This window comes from Martes martes (genome assembly GCF_963455335.1).
Source record: "Martes martes genome assembly, chromosome: 14".
Taxonomy (NCBI): Eukaryota; Metazoa; Chordata; class Mammalia; order Carnivora; family Mustelidae; genus Martes; species Martes martes.
The window spans coordinates 13,582,664-13,600,905 of NC_137902.1; the positions used below are offsets into that span (position 1 = coordinate 13,582,664).

Here is an 18,242-nt window from a genome sequence, read left to right on the forward strand (position 1 = left end):
CTGACACTGGGTCACACTGAAAGAATTATACCATTTACATTGTTACCAATTCATGTTAATTATCAAATTAATTATTGATAGTGGATTGGAATGCTGTGTGTAGTAAGAATAGTTCAAAGTTTTATGGTTGGACTTAACATAAAATGCTTTGGTCAGGCAGGTAGTAGGCATTCTGCCTCGTGTTCTGCAGAAATGGAAGGAGCTTCTCCCCAAATCAACCGACCTTTAGAGTAACATATAAACTTTCCCCTCCTCCTTCCTTTTCCCCTTTCTTTGTCTCTTCCTCTAAATATCTTTGACAGTTTTAAAAATTCACATTTTTCCTTACAAGCAACTCAGAGCCTAAAAGAATCGGTTGAAAGGTTAGTACAATGATCTTTATTGTTGTATGCACTGAATTTTTGACTTTCCTAAGTCTGCTTAATTAATTTAAAGTTTGGACAGCAGGAGAACAGAATGCCGACTCTCTTCTCCGACTCAAAAGAACAGAAAGTGGGGATGATGAAAATTCTAAATAGTTGTTCAAACATTGTGTCTGGGGTAAATGGTTGATGACTTCTGAACAGGGAGCAGGATTTCGGATTTGGAAGGGAGCGCAGCGGTTACCGGCAGGAAAAAGCAGCTGTGCTGTGAATCCACGTAGTCCTGAGCAATTTCTGCATTAGTAAAATTGGGATAAATGACCCTGCCTCCGAGGCTGTTCAAGGAACAAATGAGATAATTCATGGAGAAAGTGCTGAACCCAGTGCCTGGCGTTAGAGTTCAAGTGCTCAATAAACGTGCAACGCCGCCGCCGCCGCCATCTCGTTGACTGTCCGGTCCAGAGCCCGAGCGCGCTTCGGCATGAAGAGTCCACGAGCCCGCTCACGAGTTCGCTTGCAGAGCCTGGTCTTGGCGCTCGGACAGCCCTGGGGAAACGTATTTTGGGTGCTAGGCTGAAATCTGCCTGCCTGTCATGTTTACCTGCAAAGCCCAGATCTCAGAGTGGGGGGAGAGCCCCGTGAGGCCAGAGGGCTCTCCTCAGCTCGCCGGTCATGCTCTTCTTGGCCGGTTTCGTCCATATTTCCCAGTCACTTTCGGCCTCCATCAGCTCTGCCCGGGCCTTCCTCCTGTTCCTGCACAAAGAGCCCCGCTGCAGAGCAGAGCCATGGTCCCTAGGAAGACAGATTCACGTGAGAGAAGTAGTCACTCAAGGCCTTTCAAGTGCTTCAGCCAGAACCTGAGAGCCTTTGCGGGGTGTGAGGACACACCCGTTTCCCCCGCACACCTGCCAGCTCTCATCCGTGTTTGCACGCACGTGAAGACCTGTCAGGCGATCCGACGTGGCCGGCGAGCGGACGGTATGTTCTCCACATGAGCTGCGGAGACGTCCTGCATCTAGTCGTTGCTGAGAGTTGGCTGGATGGAGAGGAGTTTCGCTCAGGGCAATCCCATGGGTGGTATCACATTTGAATACAAGTTAGAAAGACACCTAGAAAATCAGAGTCATCTAGAAGTTGGTTTAGCTGGGCTTTACACATTAGAACTGTATTTTCAGATGGACGTTACTTGACTTTTTTGGGCTTCAGTGTTCTCCAATAGGAAATCGCTGTGATGATACCTACCTCGTAAGACTGTCGTGAGGATTCATGACAGAGCACATAGGGTTTAGCACAGGCTGGACACAGAGTTGGCCCAACAGTGGGTGGTAGTGGTTGTGTCCGAAGCAGTTCTGTTCTAGAGAGAACATTCTTGTAAAGGGGTGTTCACAGACGAACATAGGCCTGATAGATTTTTCCAGTCACACACAAACACAAACACAAATGTGACTACGTAGTGCCTACCCAGCAGTGTGCCAGGTGCAGGATGGTCAGACATGAGTAAAGCTATGATGCTCGAAGTTAATAAAAGACAAAAACAAGTCAAAAAGAGAAAGCCCCAGTTGCCCTCCATTCTGTGATGGCAAGTATGTCAGAGTGTTTTGGGGTCATGAAGAGGAAAATCAGACTTTGCTGATTCAACTGGACTGTTGGAAGCACTCATTGATGGACTTTCAGGTTATGCTTCTGAGTTGTGAGAGTCATTAAAAACAACTCTGATTATGGAAAATATCAAGCTTATACAAAAGTGAGAAGATAATGCAGTGAACCACCATGTGTCCATCATCCAGCTTCAACAGCTATCAGCTCGTGGCCTGTCCATTTCATCTCTGTCCATACATCCATTCTCACCGACCTCAGATTATTTTGAAGTGAATTCAGTCATCATATCATTTAATGATAATTTTATCGTAAATATAAATATTTCAATACGTGTTTCTAAAAGGCTGGAATTCATCTTTCTTCTTTTTTAAACCTTCCTGTCATCCACATTAGAGATATGTTAGGTGTAGTGGTCATTCATGGTCTGGATATTATGAGACAAGCCTGAATTTGGCACCATAGGGCCAGTCACTAAATGAACAAATTAAAGGGTTTTTTTTTTTTTTTTAAACTTTCATCCTTTGAAAGGTGCAAATAAAATTACATGTTGCAAAAACTTCTGTTTTGTGTCATGTAACCTGACTTGTAGTTTTGGAAATGAGGTCTGCTTTTTAAAGATATAAATGCCCTTTGAAACATGTTCTTTTCTTTTAAATCTAGAAAGTTAATAGGTGGGTGTCTTTGCTCCCTACTTAGCATTGAGATAATTTTTTAAACTAGAAATCAAAGCACAACTTTTGATTTCTACTGTTCCCTCTTGGAGGAAAAGAGAAAAAAAAACCTATCTGATGGGGCCTGCTCTATGAGAATTGGAGAAAACTGTGGCTAGTGCTGCCTATGTAAGTTTATCAAGCTAAGTTACAGGGCAGCTTTTTACAAAATGTTCAGAAAATAAGTGTGTGTGTGTGTGTGTGTGTGTGTGCGCGTGTGTGTGTGTATTTCTTTTTGCTGGGCCTAAACCTTGCTATGTGGAATGATTTTTCCTTACTCTTCTATGGGCAAGAATGTTATTGAATAAAAAGTCAAATTCCTATGAAACATGCAGAGTGTTTATGTTTTTGTTATGATGGTGGAAATACCAGATTGTGGCAGAAGAAGTCAAGTAGTTAAGGCTAAAAATTCAAAGTAATATTTGATGTTGTAAAAATTGTATAGGTTTCTTTTCTCTTTCCTTCACATTTTTGAAGAACCTACCTTGTAAACATAGTGATAAAATGCCAAGAATATTAGGATTTTAAGGAAATAATAGAGCCTATTATTTAAACTACAATATAAAAGGCAATTATATTGATGAAGAGCTACATGGGCTTTGTGTGTGTGAATAAACTTGGCCTGTGTTCAGCTTCTATTTGTTCTTCTGGCATAAACACATATTGTGTGTGATTCCAGTTTAATGGGGACCCGTTTGTATGCCAAGCAGCTGCATTTTAGGACCTATTGCGTGATTTCATAGCTCTCTGAAAATTGGTTCTATTCAGAACAAGAGATAGAAGAGGAGAGGGGGGTGGTGTGGAAGGGGGGGGCAGAGCCTCAACACACAATCATTTCTTTTCAATTGGAGCCAGAAAGGTTGATGACAACATGACCATTGTGTTATAATGATAAGACCACTAAGGCATCTGTACCTCTCATCAAGGCTTTCACACAACAGCAGATACAATTTAATTCACTGCTCTGTCAGCAGTGCTGATACCATTATGCCGTCTGTCTCCACAGTTATAATCACTGTCCTCTGAGAAATGCAGTTGAAATGATCTTGAGCAGTCAAAGAAACTCTCAATTAAGGCTGCCACTTCCAATGTGTCAGATTGTGTCTTATGCACTTGGTACAATTTTCACTTCCAATCCTGTTTATTTACAATGTCTACCAGTAATTACGCTTAACGTGTCATTTAGTGAGGGGGGCCCCTGCCAAGCCGATTGTTGGGTGCTGCTGTACCATTGAGTGGGAGTTTCTCGAAGTCAATGCCATCAGCAGCTTTTAGGCCCTGATGGGATGCAGTAGTAATGTTGATAATGCAAGTATCGTGCTCATCAAGTCATAATTAGATGCCACTCAAATGTGCCACTTGTAATAACAGTGTTGATTCATGTTTTTCTCGGTGACTGCAACTACTAATTAGTTAAGTGGTTTTTGGTTGGCCTGCATTTGCTGCAGATTATTATTACCCCTGAAAAAATGTCAAGGTTAGAGATGTTTCTGGCCATTTAGTGCTGCTTTATGAATTTGAATATTAACATAATAAGAACTTTGGACAGACTTAGGAAGTAATACATTTTTGTATTTAATTTGGAGAGAAATTTTTTTCCCCCGAGTTTAATCATAATTGCAGGTTAATTAAGCTTAAATGAAGCAAAAGTAATCTCTCTTTGTGTTATGTGAGCCCCAGTGCTTTTTGCCTAACTTCGTTGGGTTTCACATTTGGGTGTACTTCATTTTTCCTTTTTAAGCCAAACAAATGTCAATAAGTATACACGTCCACAGTGAAGTTTAAGATTCTGAGCATTTTCTTTTAACTAAAAATGTGGGGGAAAGGAATTGGCACTTTTCTCTCAGATGATCTTCGAAGTATAATTCAGGTTCTAAATTACTTTGTACCTTTGAATCTCAGTCTGTATAAACCAGCTACTGAAAGAGCCTGAAAATTACTATTTTTCAAGCATTGGTAAAGTGTCCAGTAAAATTGCATTTTTCTTCCAATTTTCCTGACAGTCTGTGATGCAAGAAGGCTCCACATTCATCGTCATCGAGTACATAACTGGGGTTGCTATACTTTTCTGCCCCGGAGTTTATTAAATCATAGTAACTACTTTGTCTCTCATAGAGAAGGCTGTTGCATGCTGACCTGAGCTAAACTGCCACCTTGTTATTCTGGTGAAGGAGATCAAGTTAAGATTTAATTTTAAAAATTTCTCGCTAGCTGATTTTCCTTCTTAGATCCAGGGGTTCTGTCTCGCTTAGAAAAGGAAATCGTGTTTGCCACTTTTCATTGAGGAGAGATTTCTTTCGTCTAAGTTAGTGGACGTGTCTAAGACTCTGTGTACAGCTACATAGAAAAAAGACACTTAAAGGCAGCCTAACTAGCTTTCTTAAAAATGTGTGCATTGGAAATGAAGGCTCTTCATTGCGTTCTTTTATTCCCCCTCCGTGTCCAAATATTAGCTAAGATTTAATCAGGGCAGCAGCTTCAAGACCATTATTTTGTTTGTTTGTTTGTTTTTTGTTTTTCCCTCCTCCATGCCCGCTGAAGGCCTGGCGAGCTTAAGAAGTGAAGTATTCTGAGTCATGGGACACAACGTGTGGGCTTCTGGAATCGCTGACTAATCTCTGAATGCTGAGACTTTTTTCCCCTCATTCCTAGTTTCTCACATGGTTATAGAGGAAGTCAATTTTATGCAGAACCATCTTGAAATAGAGAAGACTTGTCGAGAGAGTGCTGAGGCTCTGGCGACAAAGGTGAGACTCTTCAAATAAGGGAATTCTACCTGTGCCTTTTAATTTCAACTTCTTTTCTGAAGAGTGGCCTCCTATCTGCTTTTGCTTTCCTAGTCCACTGCCTCCGCTCTGGTGAGGAGGAGAAGTGTCGTAAAGTGCTGTAAATTATCAAAGCCCTGGAATAGGGTTATGTAAATATCTTAAAGCCTAGGTTCTCTCCATTGTCAAAGGGGCATTTGCATGTGTGTATTTCAGCATTGGTGCTTTCTGCCGCTAAAAAATGGCCCAGAGTCCATCTTTCAGCTGGACTTTCTAAATGTCTGAGCATTGGGTGAAAACGTTCACCAAGTTTAAAACGAACCGGGTGTGGCATAAAGGGGGCAATGAGTGTTTCACGTTTGATTTAGATGAAAAAGTCAGCCTCCAGCCGTACATTTCAGGTGATTATTTGTGCAGGCACAGTGAGGGCTAAAGGTGACCTCGGGGGCTCCACTGATTGCTTCTCGCTGATGAATTTACCAAGAGTGTAATTTTCTATATTCTATCTCATCAGAAGTACATTATTATTAAAGAAGGTTTTTTTTTTTTAATCTCTGTCTTACGTATTTTGGGTCGGGTAAAATGCATCTGAACCACTTCATCAGAAAATGGATTACAGCAGTTTTTAACCAAAAATCATTAGTAATGCCGGTTGTGTGCCATTCTCTTCCCCATCACCTCCCTCCAAAGTATGTCTTTGGATGTGACTGAAAGTCTGCAAATCAATCAGCCAATCTGTCTCTGTATCTCTCTGTTTAATTTGTATGCATTAGCAGTGTGCTTGCTAGAGGTATTTGCTTAATTGTTTGTGTAATGACACTACATTAGAATTCATAAGATAATGCAGTCAGAACCCAAGAATATAAACGTGTACGTGCAACTTCTCTTCTGTTATTTCTTTGAAGAATACACAGCACTATGGGCCGTTGCTTTAAAAAACAGTGATCGCGTGGGTGCTTTCCTATCATTTCTTCTGCGCTACCCTTCATTAAGTGTTCGCTGGTCTGCAAAACTGGGTGAATCCTCCTTTTCGTATCCTTTATTCCTTCTTTGGGAACAGATAGAAAAAAATGTCTTGGGAGCATACTATACTAGCTGCTCTGAACCTTGCAGTGGCTAAAGATAGTCCTTGGATTTTCTCTTGCTATCCATAAGTATCCCTGTTGCCAGTAGTACATTGCAAAATGAGAACAAGGACTACCTCGCAGGACTGGCAGAATTAATGGAAAGCAACAGTTTGGGGGTTTTATTCCCAGTCATGTCATTTTGGGCATATGTGACTTTGAGCAAGTTACTGGTTCTGGTCTCGACTGCTGTAGTCTCATCTCAAATGACAGGATCGACTAGGGTTAGGACGGCAGGGAGAATGGGACAGACTCCCCTTTTTTCATGATGCACTCCACTCACAGGTCCGTACAGACCCCTTTAAAAAAATGATTTGAGCTCCCCCCCCGCCCCCGCTTTTTTTTAAACAGGTGACTTTGAGCAAGAGAATGAACCTCTCTGGGGTTCTCCAGTTGCCTTGTCCTAAGTGTCAGGGTGGACCAGCATTGATTTCTTAAGAATATCCTAGACCCACTGGTGCTGGGAATGTGGCCCAGGCCAGGTGTGTGCTGAGAAAGCTGCCAGGGGACTGTTGTTTTCGTCCCTGTTTATGTACCACTGTATTAATCTCAAAGGTCAGTTTTACAATTTAGTCTTGACAATAGGATCCTTCACTTACACGTTTTGTCCTCTATTCATGAAGTCTTTCGAAGTGGCCATATGGTTTGTTTTTGAGGCTACAATGTGGCCTTGTGGGACTTGGAATAAAAACAGGTCAGAAAGCCTATGGATGTGCTCATTGGATCTGGAAGATACTACAGCTTTGAATGCAAAGTTTGGAAGCTTCATTATATGCATGATCAATAAGTAGCACATCCTGGGGTGCCTGGGTGGCTCAGTGGGTTAAGCCTCTGCCTTCGGCTCAGGTCATGATCTCAGGGTCCTGGGATCGAGCCCCTCATCAGGCTCTCTGCTCAGCAGGGAGCCTGCTTCCCCCTCTCTCTGCCTGCTTCTCTGCCTACTTGTGATCTCTCTCTGTGAAATAAAATCTTAAAAAAAAAAAAAAGTAGCACATCCTGATTTAGGTATCCCAATTGTCATTTTTGAAAGTAGACTCCATTTTTAAAGCAGCAAAGTTTCTGTAAACTTCTTATTTTTCTAAATCTTTGCTCTCAAATTAATGACAAATGGGATGTTCTTAAGATACAATTTGCATAATTTTCTTAAAAGCAAGGGTGGATGCTTTGGTAAAATGTATAGGTTAAACTGATAAATGTAGACCAATTATTTAAACCATATGGTCCAAATCTGCTTAACTTGCTTACTTTGTATCTTTAAATATTCATTAAGCTGCACCCAATATAAAAACTATTTAAATTTGAACATAGTAGAAGATTCTGGTACTGTAGGTTTATAAAAGATTTATCTTTGCTTTGTGACTTAGAATCGTTCCAAAAGACAGTATGCTGTTAACATATAACTTGATGAATAATAACTTCAGTGAAATTGCTTTGCCAAAATTTGTGAATTCAGAGTTTTCAAAAATATCCAGTTAGTATGGTCATGAAATCTTTATGTACATAAATCTTATGTTTCTTCCTTCAGAATTTGAGAATGATGTTCCAGAGAAATTGTGGTTTGTTTTTTTTTTAAGTGTAGGCTCCACACCCATCATGGGGCTTAAACTCATGACCCTGAGATCAAGAGTCACATACTCTACCAAATGAGCCAGGCAGGTGCCCGGTGTGTGGCTTTTTTCTTGAGTTAGTAACTTTGTTGAAGAGAGTAGTTGTATTATAGCCACATAGTGCTGGCAGATTCTGATTCCTGGCTTGATAGAAAGAGGCACTAAACTCTTTTGAGGGTAGAATGATTAATGAACAAGTTATTAAGTATTATTGTGACAGTGGCCCAGGACCGAGCCTGTTAAACACCAGATGACAGAAATTAGTGTTTTTGTGCTTTCATGAGGATCCTGGAAGAAGAGAAAATTGCACAGATGTATATGTTGGTTGAAGAAAATTAGCTGATAAAGTATTCCCAAAGAAGAATCAGACACACACCCCGAACACCTTTTGTTCCTATCAGGAGCAGACACTGGCTTTTTCTTGCAAGTCTGTCACTGTACGAAGCGCTTCCCGTGTAATGTCTCACTCTGCGCACGTTATGGGGCAGAGGCTATTTTTACCCTTAGTTCGTGGAGGAGGAGACCACCGCTGTGAAAGGTGAAGTTATTCTAGGGGCAGAGACGTTGGATTATAAAGCAGGATTCTTGCCTCTGGTTTTATAGAAACAGATACAGAAGTGTTGCCTTTCTCTGTGTCAAAGATTCTTTGTAGTGATGTGCAACAGAGTCACTTGGGGACCCGGAGAGGGTGCTCTGCTGGGTTCCACCGCCAGAGATTTGGGTCTGGTGAGAGAGCCTGTGCATTGGGATTTTGTAAAAGCTCTCTGGAGATTCTAATGTGGAGTGTTGGAAACCATTCGTTTAAGTATTATTAGGAGGCAGAATTACAAATGAAGGCTTGACTGTTTTCACTTTTTCCTTCAATTTTGATTTTTTCCCCGCCATTCAGAAAAGGTGGCACCGTCTGAGTATCAGGTGGGATCCTTGAGCCACTCTTGCCTGCTGTAGTGCCTATGGTGTCAGGAACCTACAACAGGCTTTATGAGAAAGTTTCGTCCTAGGGGAGAGAGGCTTGGAAATCATGGGCTCCTGTCTTATCCCTGATCCTCTAATGGACTGTCAGGAGCTAGAAGCTGGAGCTGTGGGCTGAGCACAGGGAAGAAAGGGGCTGTGTGGGATTCCCTGAGTAGAGCTCACGAGGCTTCCCAGGGGGAAACTTTGGAAGGGTTCAGAGGTCTGGGAAACCTCTCGTGCCTGCATCAGACTACTTGGGTTATAGTTAGATTCAGTGTTCTCGGGGTGAGAATCAGACCTCCCTATTTGAAATGGTCTGGACTTTCCCCTGAGGGAAGCCCTAAAGGGTCTTAATTATGATCACAAATGAAGGACCAAAGCTGGGCTAGTACCAGCATGTCTTACTCTGATGTAAAGTTGTAGTAGAGAAGGTAGTTATTAGCTTTCCAATGAGTTAGGTTTCTGTTTCTATTTATTTCCAGTGTCAGTTATTTAATTCAGGACTTGTCTTGGTCTCCATTAGCCCTGAGTGAAAGAAGAGAGGTTGCATTTCTATATGTGCATGTGTTCATAGGAGACCTTTTATTTTTTAGTCTTCAGAAGAGAAAACATAAGGAAACCATACTTTCCTTCTATGGGCTTTGGACCACGTTGAGTCTTTGTGCTTTGCACTAATACTGGTACGCACATAAAAAGGGGACCGAAGAAGACGATGGTAGTTGAGTGACTGAAACTAAAGAACAATTCATTTCTGCAAAGGGAATAACAGATACATTAATTAATTAAGATTTCTTCACTTTGCTATGAACTAGAACTCTTTTTATAGAGAAAACAGAAACATACCTTGTACTTTCGTCCACTGTCAAAAGAAAAAAAAGTAGGAATTCGTTAGTGAGGGATATTGGGGAATCCCATGGAATCCATGAGCTAGGAGCATTTTGAGAATGGACCAGAGTCTTGTGGGAAACCCATCTCCATTATTTTTCTCTGTGTGTCTCTATACATAGCTCCATTTTTGGCTTTGCTGGGGACTACCTTCCTCTGTTCCTCAGTTCAGTAGTGAATCATGATTGCCTACAGCTTCTGTACATCTGGACACGTGGAAGGAAACTCATCCCTGTTCTAGCCTCCAAATTTCTAGAGGAGGAATTCGACTGACCACGCTTAGGCTCACGTGCCTGATCCCCGGACTGATTAGCTACAGCCAAAGGGATGGGGTATGCTCTGGGGGAACACAGTTGTTCCCATAGGAATGCTGTGGAAAAATGAAGAGGAGTAGCAGGTGTTCAGAGAAGAGGGAGGGCTGGGCTCACAAACATTTGAAGGGTGGGCACAACAGCAAAGAAAACATTTTCTTGAAATGAAGTGCCTTAATTAAGACTATTAAGGATGGAATAAGTTGAAATTTGATTAAATCTATACTGGTGTCTTATCTTAATTCTTCTTACGTTATCAGTTAGAACTAGCATTTCCCCATGCTGCTGGCTGTAATCCAGGCATCAGGTCTTACTTTAGTAAGTTTAATACTAAAAAGTGTAAATAAAACCTTACTTCATGAATCTTCTAATTGTTAGTTCATGCTGTGGGTGTTGATGAATATGTAAGACAGAAACACACTCAATCTGTCTATTGTTTAAAAATGCAAGACACTCATTTGACTGCTGTTAAAATGACTGTTTTTATATTTTGCCTTAGCTAAATAAAGAAAATAAAACATTGAAAAGAATCAGCATGTTGTATATGGCCAAGCTGGGACCAGATGTAATCACCGAGGAGATCAACATCGATGATGAAGATGTCAGCACGGACCCAGAAGGCACTGCGGAGACCTGTGTCTCTGTGCAGTGTCAGAAGCAGATCAAAGGTGGGATGCTTGGCTTCATCACTGGGCACATTTTGGATAATGCTTCTCAGCCCTGGGTGTCCATTGGAATCACCCGAGAACCTTAGAACTTGGGTCCTGCTTCAAAAAGTTTCGGATTTAAATGTCCCAGAGAGCAGCCTGGTTGAGAATCATGATACGATGTGATGTTGGTGCATTATGAATTACTTTCTCATTTGCGATTAGACACTTTTGAAAGCGTTGTCTTGATGGAAACAGTCGGTTTGTAAAAATTCTTAAAAATATGGACTACACGTTGAGATATTTTTGTTAAGCGAAAGAAAGAATGGATAAAAATATATGTAGCCCATGCCTCCTGCTTGTCTGGTTCTTTTGTGGAATCTTTGGGGAGGATTCCTCCCCAGATGGCTTAAGTCTCTGCCCTCAAAGGACTTCTCATCTGATTCAGGCACTGAGCTGTAAGCAGTCTGCGGTGTTCAACTTAGATGCAGTTAGACCACTCACTGTGTGGGTCAGCGGCACGTGGATATCACAGGGAACCTCTATTAAATACACTTTAATTTTATTCTTGATTATATATACACGTGATTATATGGACACACTGTTTATGTTACAGATGGAGAAGAGCAGTCTGGGGCTCAATGACTTTGAGGGTATTTTAGCATCAGGCGCATGCCAAAAGCAACACTTACTAGCATGTTGGGTTGGATAAAACTGCAGTTGGAGGAGGGAGGGCGAAGGAGGTATAAAGAAAGCCATCGTTACTTGACTGTCCACCCCCCGACCTAAGACAAAATAATATTTGTATGCGTGGGGAGGGAGTAGTTTATAGGATTTTCTCCTGTTCATGATTCTCCCCTCCTCTTAGGTCTGAGACAGTATAGTCTCTCGTTCCTCCTTCAAGATTAGCCAGCCAGTGGAGAAAGAGGTTTTGAAACAAGATCTGAGAACTCTTCCAGGCTGGCCTCCTGTAAAATCTTGATTCAGTTTATAAATAACTCCAGAGAAGGTTTTTAATTAAAAGCAGTTCAAACCTGAGTAGCAAACCTGGAGGCCTTGGATATCCATTTAAGGACGGACTCTGTGCTAATCTGTGTATATATGTTTTTTAAAAGATTTATTTATTCGAGAGAGAGAGAGAGGTGGAGAAAGAGAGAGGAGAGGCAGAGGGAAAGGGAGAGAGAATCCTCAAGCAGACTCCCAGCTGAGTGTGGAGCCTGACTTGGTGGGATCCCGACTTGGTGGGATCCCAGGACCCTGACATCACGAGCTGATCTCAGGCCGAAGTCAAGAGTTGGGCGCTCCACCGACGGAGCTACCCAGTCGCCCCTCTTGTGTACTTTTTTTTACTGTTTGAGCGGTGGGAGTAACTTTCATCTACTACCAGAAGCTTTTGCACTTCATGGTTGCTAATATTTTCATTTTGGTAATACAGTTTTCATTAAATTCCAATAAGAACTAGGAAATAAATTAAGAAACAAAGCACCAACAACTCTGGAGAGAAAATTACTAGAATTAACCCTTTTGCAAATAGGTTATATTTTGAGTCCATTCAAATAACGCTTGAGGGCTATAAATTGGCAGCAGGTCAGGATTTTTTTCTGCAAATCAAAATCTGCAAATTATCAACTGCCCCATTGTTTGTTATATTTTATTGTGACAAGAGCCCATGGCCATTTTAAAATAAAAAGGAAATTAGTAATATGCCTTAATTTGTTTTGCTGAAATCTTAAAAACATTTACTTCTAAAATGCCAGATAGTTTCCTAAAATATGGGCTGATAGCATGCAAAGAAAACATGATCTGGTACATTTAATAACACAGTGAGATTGCGTGGTATAAAATTATTAATAACTGTGGCTGCATACAGGGGCAAAGAAGTGAGATTTCCATCATTCCCTGCTTCTTTATTTTCATTTTATTTGTTTAAATAACCTTGATCGTAAGCTAAATATGGACTGGCATTTTCAGTTCTTTTGACAAGATTAATTTCTTCTTTTAAAGATAAGTTTAGAAGTTACTACATCTGAAACTAATGATGTACTATAAGTTCACTAATTGAATTTAAATTAAAAAGTAAGTTTGCTTATATTGTTTCCCTCCCCTTGTTTTTTTCTTTAAAAATGCAGAACTTCGAGATCAAATTGTATCTGTTCAAGAGGAGAAGAAGATGCTAGCAATTGAATTGGAAAATCTCAAGAGCAAACTTGCGGAAGTAATTGAAGAAGTATGTATCTTAGGCCTGAAAAGCAAGACTTTTGGTGTTTTTAGGGCGTTTGGCTAAATTAAAAACTTGCTGTTGGAAGTTGTTTTCAGGCATGAGAACCATGTACCAATTCTGACCTTCTCGTCTACCCTCCATTTCAAATATACGGAAAGGTGTCGAAAATAAGATCATGAACATTCGTATACTCACTACCCAGCTCAGTATATCAGCAAAATAGCAATGAAGTGTCCCTGTTGTCCCCGTATTTCACTATGGGAGGCAGATTTGTAAGAATGCTCCCTGCAACTTAAGTCATCGGCTTTATTGCTGTTGGGGAAGAAGTATTTGGCTTCTCCATCAGATGGTTTGGCTCATTTGGGAAGGGCTGTCTTCTTGTGTACCAGCAACATAAGCATACAGATGTCAGAATGGGTTCAAAGTGGGTGCTTCAAAAATCTTTTTGTTTTTCCCTTTGAATGGTCTTTAAGAACAGAAGCACATAATTGCCTTTCTGCGTACGATGCTTCAAGAAACTGCCTTTGCAGTCATGATTTAACTGGTGTCCGTGTTCCCAGATTCTACAGCCCATGCTTCTAGACCCATCCCTCAGGTGGCTTATGGGTTATGCTGAGGCCCTGAGGCATCGATACCTTCAGTGGGCCACTGTATCCAGCTACCTCAGTTTGCATACCTATCTCACAGTTTTCCTAAGGGCCAGAATGTGAGAAAGGTTGGGAGGTGGTGTCCACCGTCTTCAGCCTCACATTTACTTAGTGTTGCAGAACATGCTGAGGCATGGGAAGGACGATGCTGTTTTGGAAGTGGCATTCCTGGGGAGTGTACACCGGTTATTAATTTTATTTATTTATTTATTTTTTAAGATTTTATTTATTTATTTGACAGAGATCACAAGTAGTCAGAGAGGAAGGGAAGCAGACTCCCTGCTGAGCAGAGAGCCTGATGCGGGGCTCGATCCCAGGACCCTGAGACCATGACCTGAGCTGAAGGCAGAGACTTTAACCCACTGAGCCACCCAGGCGCCCCAACACCGGTTATTAATTAAGACCAAACCCAGAAACGGAGCTTATGCTAAAAGCATCCAGTTCACAGGCTCTCTGGCATGCCGATGGATTCAGAGTCCTTTTCCGGGACCATTATCTTAGTTCCTTTCTTGACTGAAACCCTAGGAGAGAGACAGACATGTTTTGATGCACTCTCTTCCTCAATTATGATTATTTACTGATGATCCTGTCCCCCTCCCACTTAGAGGTGTTATTGGAAATCCTTTCAGAAGTTCCTTTTATTATGACTATTTCAGACATGTGAAGAGTATAAAAAACAAAATAAGGAACACCCATATGTCTACTACCTAGCTTAATACGTAGTCTTGACAACCCCATTGTCTCTTTCCCTGACTATATTCCCCTCACTCCATGCCCTATTTCCCTACACAACCATTATTCTGAATTTGGCTTTTATCATTCCAGTGCATGTATTTATATATATTTTTTGCTACAATACATAGGATTTTGAGTGTTTCTAAATGATGCAAATGTACCTGCTTTTTATTTTTTAATTTTTTTAATTTTTTTTTTAAGTAGACTTCGTGCCCAGTGTGGGGTTTGAACTCGCAATCCTGAGATCAGGGGTCAAATGCTCCACTGACCGAGCCAGCCAGGCACTCCTGTACCTGCTTTTTAAAATTCAGCATAGTGCATTTGAGACTTACCACTTTGATACACCCAACTTCACATTCTTTTTTTTAAACGGTCCTCTGATAGTCTCTTCCCGTTGATTGATGTCAAAATTATCTCAGAAATGTAAGTCTTTGGGGAAGATTTTCGTATGGGTTTTATTTAAGCCAGAAGTCATCAAAGTTTAAAGTATTTTGTATTTTAAAAATTCATGCATTGTTTTCCTTAAGTTAAATGTCATCAGAATTTGAAGTGAATATCAAAGTTGAGTATTGGATCTATGACTACATGATTTGTCTATTTTCTGGGTGCTTTCTCCTTGGATTTTTGCCTTAAAAATATCAACCATTTACCTGGGTAGGGGCCAGTGCCATTTGGAATTTGTAAAAAAGTTCTCTACCAAAGGTATATCCTAGCTTAAACAGCTACCCCCGAGGCCTTAAGAACAACTTTACTAAAAGCCCAACACGGTAAAGCCATTACTGCCTGAAATTGTAACTTCATGTTGAATGTTGAACAGCAGTCTGTGTGTCACACATCACCTTATGTCATGTTTTATAATGTCAGGTGTTTTCTAACCTCACAATTTCACATTTTTAGGTAAATAAAGTTAAACAAGAAAAAGATGCTTTAAACTCAGAAGTTCTTGAACAGAGAAGAGTCTTAGAAAAATGCAATAGAGGTAGGTGTTTCCAGTCTTTTTTTGCAGGTACATATGTAATTTATTTGGTTTGCATACATTTTGTGTTGTTTTGTACCTGTGCCTGAAGAGTCTTGGAGCAAAAATATCCTGTCTTGGTTTTCCTGGTTTCTAGCCACGAGTCTCTCTCTTTCCGGTTATTTGATCACCCACCTTAGGGTCTTGGGGCTTCTAAAAGTGACTTCATATGAGGAGCATACGACCTGCCTCAAACCAAAACACTGTTCTGTCTACATGGATCCTGGGACCATGGCCATATTGGCACTCCCCTCAGTATTTATGTATTTGGTAGGTGATTTTTAATCCAAAAGAGAGAGGATATGTACACAGGTAACATGTGACATGATATGAAAAAATTTTAAATTACGAGAATATACAAAATGGGGCAAAGCAAAAGTACAATTAAATACTGCTCTACAAGGTTGCATGCTTGCCGTGAGGTCTCGTGCAGTCCTGCCCATGTGCAGTCAGGTCTGGCTTGGAGCTGTCTAGCGGCCAGAGTGATGAGAGATTTACGACCATCCATATGAATCATATTAAAATGATCCTCTTGATCAGGAGAAGCAGGCCTGGTCTCGTGGTGAGAAGGAGATTTCTCCAAAGAGTACCTCTAGAGAAAACGGAATCCTTGTTGTAAAACACAGCATCAAGTCCCATGGGGGCTGTGTTTTTTCATCCTCTGGTTCAGGACAAGGGAGTGGTGCCTGAGTGCAGGAAACCTTTGAACTTTCCCTGTTGGCATTGGTGGTAGTTCTCCCCCTTTGGGGGATGAATTGAGATTTTTGAATAAATAAAGGACCTTGTAATTCAGTGTGGGAGACGCAGTAGATTCTGACATGTCTCAGCTCCTTCCACATTTAAGAGGATAGAAATGGTTTTGATGTACTGTGCTAGACACAGAGGGTTCTATGAAGGTCGATCAACGTGGATCTTGCCTTCAGAGAGCCCTCTCTGTAGGAAGAGAGAGAGATGGTATAAATAAATGCATGGTGAGGACCAACCTAATTTCTTGCAGAAGACAAGTCAGAAGGGCCAGGACATGTGAAAACTCACTTTTCGTTATGCTGTTCTGGACTTAGAAAAGAGAGTCAGTTACGCTGCCCAGGGCCTTCAGATAGTCATAGTTGTCTTTGTTTCCTTCATGAAAATTTCTTTTTTAAATAGGTTTGAAAATAATTTGGCTCTCAGGGACCTATAATTCACATCACAAACCACCACTTACATTGCTTCACTGGAGTAAGACTGTTCGTCTTTTCCTCCGAGAAGGCAGGAGATTTACAGAGTACAGAGTTTGAAATTCTATGTCATTACACAGCAAACCAGTCCTTAGTCAGTTAGGGCTGAAGTGTCCTGGCGGAACATTGTGTGAAAGCAGCCATTAAGAGCGCCTTTTTAAAGATTTTATTGCTATGACTCAGCTCAGGATTGCAAGTGCCTGTGTCGAGGCAGATGGAAAGACCAGTGTGAGATCTACCTATGTTGTGCCTAATTCCTAATGGCGTCATCACTCCCTCGGTCCTGCCTATGTCATTATTTAACAAAACAGGCCACAGAATGTCAAAAAGTAGCAAAGATTTCATGTTTCTCCTATTGATAGACCTTCCCTTTGAGATTTCTGTCCTACAGTGATTCTTTAATTCAGAGCTCTGACTCTGGGCCTCAGTGGATCTAAGGCCATTTCTCTGGTAAACATGCTTAAACATGTAAATAAGCTTAAAAATAACATATATATATATTTTTTTCTTTTTATTCAGGTAATACACTTTTTTGCTGGAAAACATAGATTCAAATGGAAAAGGAAAAAAAAAATTTCAATCTTTATAGTCCAAAGATCAGCACTACTAATGTCATGTATATTCTTCCAACCTTAAGACAACGATATCTGTAAATATATTAAATCATTTGTTAAATGTGTTTATAACATTTATGGAAGCTGAAAAAATACCAGCAAAAGAAATATGTCTTTACCCATTGATACTTTACAAGCCCCTGAATATCTATGTCCACTTATATCCCCTCACTTAGATTTTTATCATTGCTTTTATTTATAGTTCTACCAGGTGTGTACAGATCTCTAAGCAGCATGTTGTTTAATTTTGCATGTTTTTGAACTTTATATTCATGCTATCACCTTAAACATGTCCCTGTGCATTTTTTGGTTTGTGAGGTCTCTATTTGCCCTGGTATGTTGACTTTCCCCGCTGGATAGTGTGTCATTCACTGTCTATCACAGAATTCATGGTCTTTTCTGTGGCAGTTTGAGTTTTTTCCAGTTTTCTGCTATTCCAAGTCCTGCAGTTACGAAAATTCTTACATGTGTCTTCCGGTGCACGTGCCCTTACATAACATGCCGAATGCCAAAGTTCATCTTCAACATCAGCACGTAATGCCAGCTTCCTTTTAGGTAGATTTTCACTCCTGTGAGCAGTGTGTCTCTTCCCATCGTCCTGTGTCCTCTCCAAACTTGGTGTAACTCTGCTTCTTGATTTTTGCCAGTTCCCTCTCTGCTGAGTCTAAAAAGGTGCCTGTGTTTTTTACTTTCCGTTTCTCTGATTACCGACGAAGATGAGTATCTTCGCGCATGTTCACCGGCCTTTCACACGCTTCCGCTTCTGTGAAATGCCTCACCGGTGTGTTTTGTGTGCAGCTTGTAAGAAACAGAAATGAAGTCATTTAAA

The 18,242-nt window shown here is 40.9% G+C and overlaps 1 protein-coding gene across 7 annotated transcripts in view; it reads left to right on the forward strand.

Moving 5' to 3' along the window:
- SHTN1 (shootin 1) overlaps positions 1–18,242 on the forward strand; it is a 97,484-nt gene that overhangs the window by 26,042 nt on the left and 53,200 nt on the right. For 5 of the 7 annotated variants that reach the window (XM_080822963.1, XM_080822969.1, XM_080822968.1 and 2 more), the window contains 4 exons: positions 5,324–5,418; positions 10,817–10,985; positions 13,094–13,191; positions 15,465–15,546. In XM_080822963.1, coding sequence (XP_080679089.1) covers positions 5,324–5,418; positions 10,817–10,985; positions 13,094–13,191; positions 15,465–15,546 — 444 coding nt within the window. The remainder of the gene's footprint in view (positions 1–5,323; positions 5,419–10,816; positions 10,986–13,093; positions 13,192–15,464; positions 15,547–18,242) is intronic. The other 2 variants (XM_080822964.1, XM_080822966.1) reach the window with 2 other exon arrangements.